At 44.6% G+C, this 6,464-nt stretch overlaps 1 protein-coding gene across 1 annotated transcript; it reads right to left on the bottom strand.

The window, feature by feature from the left end:
- Positions 1-304: 304 nt before the first annotated feature.
- pgd (phosphogluconate dehydrogenase) lies at positions 305-5,820 on the bottom strand. The gene is made up of 13 exons (XM_047579328.1): positions 5,661-5,820; positions 5,235-5,310; positions 4,970-5,149; positions 4,797-4,862; positions 4,585-4,703; positions 4,424-4,493; positions 4,174-4,308; positions 3,894-4,083; positions 2,742-2,872; positions 2,408-2,541; positions 1,822-1,921; positions 1,162-1,284; positions 305-845 (listed from the first exon to the last, which is right to left on the bottom strand). The coding sequence occupies exons 1-13, from the start codon at positions 5,666-5,668 to the stop codon at positions 726-728; spliced, it is 1,452 nt and encodes a 483-aa protein (XP_047435284.1). The 5' UTR covers positions 5,669-5,820; the 3' UTR covers positions 305-725.
- Positions 5,821-6,464: the final 644 nt, after the last annotated feature.

Genomic DNA, 6,464 nt, shown 5'->3' with positions numbered 1-6,464 from the left:
TCTGTAAAAATATTTAATTGAGTCATACCGACGTAATTAATTTCTGTTATAACATTCATGAAAAACTATTAATGCAGAATTGTTATATGCGTGTATAATGCATTTGTTTTCACTGGTGTATCTAATATATTGGGAAGTGTGTGAATATGCACAGTTCAAACGCGAACTGCCGCAAAACTGACGAGCTCCAAGTGTCTTTACCTTATTCAGCTCCGTGGGTTCTTGCTTAATTTAGTCCCACATACACACAAACACAGCTCAATCCTGTTTACAGCAGCCAGAGAGTAAGGACCATTCAAGCTAATTATAAAGGGATTGAAATCTTTATTTAGCCTAATACAGCACAGTGCAACGGTTCACTTTAATCCAGTGTTAACACCGTGAACCCTGGGCCCGACGTGACTGGTGAACATTAGTCTGATAGTCAGCGTAATGTCCAGGCCGAGTCCTCCCTCTTGTGACCGTCGCTACAACAAAACACACGGGGGCGGGCGGGGAGGGTTTTACAACACACATAATCTATGATTCCATGTCTCGATAAATAAAACTGGAACAAGTCTCTGAGAAGAGTAGAAAGTCCCGATTGTTAGTGTGGGTTGGTCTTAAATAATTACTGTGGGGTTACGAAGGTGGAATGTTTAACGTGTTGTCTTCTCTTGCAGCCAACTTCCCCCTCGTCCTTCCTTCCGTTTCGTTTTTCTTTTTTGGGTACGTGCGAATCGTCCTTAAGCGTTGTAGGATGAAGAGGACACGTTTCCGCCGTGGCCTGTCCAGTTGGTGTGAATGAATTGACCTGGGTTGGACAGCAGCTCATACGTGTGGGCTCCAAAGTAGTCCCTCTGAGCCTGAAAACACGACATTAGCAAGGAAAGAGGTTTTATTTTACAGAAAAGAATGAATTATAGACATGCTCAATTTAAGCATCTTGAAGGGTTAAGAGTTCGTTTAACCAACGTATTCAACCCACTAACTGGCTTTTTTCTACCTAATATAAGTAAACACTTAAAAACTACAGTGCTGTAGTTTAAAAACAAGGATCTTAAAGGCCACTAGACCCCAACACAACACAACACACAAACACGGCTCCACGTGATCCGTTTTAATCCGCTGCACCGTGACAATCGTGTGCCATATGCTCTGCGGCTTCCACTGCTGTCTCACCTGGAGGAGGTTGGCCGGCAGCTTCTCATGTCTGTAACCGTCGTAGAAGGACAGAGCCGTGGTGAAAGAGGGCATGGGGATGCCATGCTGGACTCCAGTGCTGACGGTTCTGCGCCACGACGCCTAAAGCAAGACAGTAGACTTGAGTTTCTAGTAGCCAGAGGACAAACTATTTCCAGTCTGATCATGTCCTATGTCACTGTTGCTAGGTTAGACAAACGATAGGTATATAAATGTATATGATATGTTGAAAACCTGTTGCAATATTGTCTGGAGGTAACAGGGAAGACAGCTAACATTAGCCACCATGCTAACACAGGCAGACACTACAGGAATCAACTCCAACATGGCTATTAATTGCCTCACCAAGCAATAGAGGAAGTGGGATTCTGACTAAGGGTAGCCCTTCAGTCAATGGAAAGGTCGACTGTGTTTGTTTCAGTCGAAGAAAGAGATTTGGGAGAGGGGCTTGGATTGAATGTGCGTCTTCCTCAATAACAGTATAAAGAGAAATCAGCAGACAACAGCTGACGATTAAACCAAGAAGTGGCATTCTTGCATCACTTCTTTTCAAAAAAAGAGGAAACGAGCTGCCTCATGTCTTTGTTAAAGTTCCTATTGCAGGTTCGGTATGTGTGGTCACTTCCTCCTTCATCATACCTGACAGTCTTGCACAGCATTACTGAAGAAAGTGTCCAGCAGCAAGTTCTGCAGCTCAGCGTCCCGGTCAAACGCCTCCTTGATTTTACCCAGGAAAACGCTAGAGAGGAGAAAGACAGCGTTGACATGCAGCTGCAATAATTAACTATAACATGTCTACATATTCTAGTTCAATAAACTGCAGCCAAACATATCAACTCTTTACCCTTTGCACACTGTAAGTCATACAGGGTGGATAGTTGTGTTTGAATTAGGTTTTTGCAATTTCAGATTACACAAAGCAAAGCTGTGTCACAACCATCGTTTCCTCATTCCTCCCTCAAACTGATTTTATAGGACTGTATTCTCTTTCATGTAGGTTTGGCCAGTGTTGCAACACATGACACTGAATATCTCATTTTGGCACAACAAGAAGATTTTCTTTCAGCTCCGCAGCTAAGATTTAAAAGAGTTGCATGAACAAAAACTTCTCTATTTTATTGTTTCTCAACGACTTCTGCCTAACCGCGGCTTTCATCACACCGTGCTGCAAGAACTCCAAACAAGGCGGCGGTGAGGTAAGCCCGTGATATGAGGTTCAACGTACCTTCGGATGATGCAGCCTCCTCTCCACATCAGAGCGATGCCGCCGTAGTTGAGCGACCAGCCGAACTCTTTGGCCGCCTGTCTCAGCAGCATGAAGCCCTGCGCGTAGGAGATGATCTTGGAGGCGTAGAGGGCCTGGAAGAAGACAAAGAATCCGTTTATTCCAATACAATAATGTGGGATTCTTTTATTGTGAACTATGTCAATGTATTAGACTTTATCTGTCACATTTATCTGAATTTTCTGGTGCAATATATGTACCATATTTGAATCGCCGGTTTTCAGCGAATGCTGTGTCCACTGTGTGTGTATATGTACCATACAGTGAGTCGTACCTTTCTAATGTCTTCCAGGAAGGCAGCCTTGTCGCCGCTGAATTTGACCCCCTGTGGCCCCGAGAGGCTGCGGCTGGCCTCCACTCGCTCATCCTTCAGAGAGGACAGGCATCTGGCAAAGACAGCCTCCCCTGAGACACACAGAAAGGGAGGGAGGACGGAGGAAATGGGAGCAAAATTAGCTCCCTGCACACGTACTGTCTGAGCGTTGCACAAAATCATCGAGCATCCCAGTCACAAAAAGGTCTAAACTCATGCGATAAAGTATTACTTGGGATTTGAAAGCAAACAGTGACACAACGCTATCGTTAAGAGTCACCGGTCAGCATGACTCAGCAGAATTTACAAGGCTTTCAAAGCGGGTGGGTCAACTATACGTGAAGGAAAAGTTTCCCAGTTAGATTAAGGATGATCATTTCCTCACACGGCAAGAGGGAAAAAAAAAAAAAAAACCTGTTGGGTCAGCATGACTTGCTAAAACCTGCGCAGCCCGTTAAAGCGGTGGATCAAGTGAAAGGACACGTTATCCCCGTTAGGCTATCAAGCCATCCATGCGCATGTTGTCACACAATGAAGCCTTTTGTGCCACATTCCCGACTTTATCACAAGAGGATCTACGGCACTGACAGCAACCCAGCAAACTAAACAATCAGTCATGTTTACAGCAGCTAGGGAGCTTGCTGACTGGCAAGTGTGTGCTATAAAATATATTTTTTTATATGGTTTTCACTTTGGGATCAACCATGCACTCAAAAAAAGGTGGACATCCACTCTGCAGGACTGACACATTGTTCTCGTCTGTGACTGTTTATGAAACAGACCGTCATAGAGTCACGGCAAAGACCAAAGCTAAATCCCCCTTATGTCACCTGAGACGAACAGACCATTAGAAAAGCCTTCAATCTCCTTACGGGCTGCCACATATTGACCACGTTCCCTAGGAGGAGATCACCGGCCACGCCGCTGCCTTAGCTAAACCAACAGATCTGATCGCTACGCCTGCTGCACCCTCTCCGCTGAAATCTCAACAGTTGTGATGCAACGCTATTTGTCATCTAGATGAAGTGTTTACTGAAAGCCGCCCTCGCTGGAGGAGGAAGAAGGAAGGAAGCGAGAGATTTCCTGGTTCGCAACATCTTTTCTTCCTCTTACCGATCAGAGTGACAGGTGTGCCGTACTCCAGGGCCGAGATGGCCGTCCACTTCCCTGTCCCTTTCTGTCCGGCGCTGTCGCGGATCTTGGGCAGCAGGTGTGCGCCGTCAGAGTCCCTGAATTTGAGGATATTGGCGGTGATCTCAATCAGGAAGGAGTCCAACTCTGTCTTGTTCCAGCTGTCGAAAGCCTGAAAGCGACGAAACACAGTCAGGCACGTTGGTTTTACCATCAGACTCAGAAGAGTATTACTAAAATAAAATAAATAAAAGATGCTCACCTTTGCCATCTCATCGTGGTCCATACCCAGAACGTCCTTCATCAGGTGATAGGCCTCACAGATCAGCTGCATGTCTCCGTACTCGATGCCGTTATGAACCATTTTCACGAAATGCCCCGCGCCCTCGTCTCCAACCTGCACAAACAAACGCACAACGATTGTAGCGGGACATGATCGTATCTGCTGAATAACCAGTGCATTAAGAATTAACATAAACGCCATTAAAAAAAAATAAAAATATCCCACTCACCCAGTCACAACAAGGTTCTCCTGTTCCAACCTTGGCAGCAATGTTCTGGAAGATATCTTTAATGTGCGGCCTTAAAAAAAAAAAAAAAATCCAAAGTCAAACACAACGTTATCAGCAGTTTGTTCATCTGCAGCAGCGTGAGAAGTTATGTGAGGACCCACCAGGCCTCTTTGTGTCCCCCTGGCATCAGCGAGGGTCCGTATCGAGCGCCCTCCTCTCCACCGCTCACTCCGCTGCCGACGAACAGCAAGCCCTTCTCTTTCAGACTCTTACACCGCCGCTGTGTGACAAGAGACACAAGAGAACCATGAGGACACCCTCACTCAGGAATAACGAGTTCCCGCTTAACGGCGGTGATCCCTCGAGGACTCACTGTTGTGTCTCGGTATTCAGAGTTTCCACCGTCGATGATGATATCTCCAGCCTCGAGAAGAGGAACCTGACCAAAAAAAAGAAAAATAAACAAAACAAAAAAGTGTGAATCTAACTTGACAGGACTGGTTTCCCCACACACGATTTTAACAGAACTCAGAACAAACCACTGACCAGTTTGTCGATGAAGTCGTCCACAGCCTGTCCAGCCTTGACCAGCAGGATGATCCTCCTAGGCTTCTTCAGCTTGGCCACCATGTCCTCCAGGGACTCGGCCCCGATCACCTTGGAGCCCTTCGCCTCGTTCTTCAGGAAGTCGTGCACCTTGGACACGGTTCGGTTGTAGGCGCACACCTGTGGGGACGCAGGATGAGGGGGGTGAGTAAAGGTGAACCCTCGCCGGGGCGCACAGAAACATACAGAGAGGTCGTGGTCTTACCACGAAGCCGTGGTCGTTCATGTTCATGATGAGGTTCTGGCCCATGACGGCCAAACCAATCAATGCAATGTCTGCTCTGTGGAAACAAGGATTCACAGTTAGGCTGAAGGATGTGGGGAAACACTGGAATCTCTGTCTGGCCTGAACCCATATGTTTGATCTAGTTTTACTACTACAAATTAAGGCTCCCTGTCATTTCCCACAATTCATAGCTTCCACCCTCACTGTTAACCCGTCTAATCTTCATTTTGAAACCCATTTAATATATTCTTACTCTGAAGCTGCACATTTTATACAAACTATGAAAGAATATTACTCTGTAAAATGAGAAAATGCAGCTATAAACTCAACAACAAATAACAATAAAGTACCCTAAGAAACACTCCCGACTAAATAAAGAAGTTTAAAACTTATTAGAGGACTTACGTAGCCATGGTGCTCTGCGGGTGAAGTTATCTGGAAGGTAAAAGCGTCTAAATGACAGTCGAGCGCACACGCCAGTCCTTCTTCTTCTCTGCAGATTTCCTCCTCACCTCACTTCCTCGTTCTCAGCCAAACCTGACGGAGACGCTTACGCACGCCCACGTAGAGAATCCAACCAATCAGAGAGCGGGCGTCGGACTGAAGCGATTTTTATCTCGCTCACTGATTGGTCGCGAATCCTGAGCAGAGGTATCTGTTTTCCCATTGGCTGAGACGACTGTCACTCAGGTTACGTCAGCTCACGCCCACACTCCAACATAAATGGCGTCTATTTCAGGACACGCTTTTACTGAGTCTTCTCTCGATTTCTGCTGCTTCATATTTCACAATTTGTTACATTTAATCCTCTAAATCACGAGACAAAAGTTACTTTATCTCAAGTTTAATAAGGGACACTAAAATAAAAGTCACGTCTTTATTGTTTCATAGTGGAAAATATGAATTTAAACTACAAATATTAGCGAACCTGAGATTGAAGTTTGACCTCCACTTTTCTATGAACATGTTCAGCTCATGAACTGTGGAGGACCAATTCTGCCACAAAATAAAAAAAATAAACAAATAAAAAATTGAATGAATGAATGAATGAATGAATGAATAAATACCTACAGATATATATTCCATATTTATGTATCAATTTATTTATTTATGGTGTATATTTATTTATTTATTTATGACATTTATCTGTAGGTATTTATTTATGTATTTTACTGTGTTGTATTATTTTATTGTATTTTATTTATTGTG

Source organism: Mugil cephalus, chromosome 1 (genome assembly GCF_022458985.1).
Source record: "Mugil cephalus isolate CIBA_MC_2020 chromosome 1, CIBA_Mcephalus_1.1, whole genome shotgun sequence".
In the NCBI taxonomy this organism is placed as follows: domain Eukaryota; kingdom Metazoa; phylum Chordata; class Actinopteri; order Mugiliformes; family Mugilidae; genus Mugil; species Mugil cephalus.
The sequence above is the reverse complement of the archived record's forward strand: the minus strand, read 5'-3'. Positions and strand labels throughout refer to the sequence as shown.

What these genes read in the sequence shown, in the direction of transcription:
- pgd (XM_047579328.1), bottom strand. An exon ending in CTGAATACCGAGACACAACA is followed by an intron (nt 4,704 to 4,796) that starts GTGAGTCCTCGA and finishes CTTGTCACACAG; the next exon opens with CGGCGGTGTAAGAGTCTGAA. An exon ending in TCCTGGAAGACATTAGAAAG is followed by an intron (nt 2,542 to 2,741) that starts GTACGACTCACT and finishes GTCTTCTTCCAG; the next exon opens with GCCCTCTACGCCTCCAAGAT.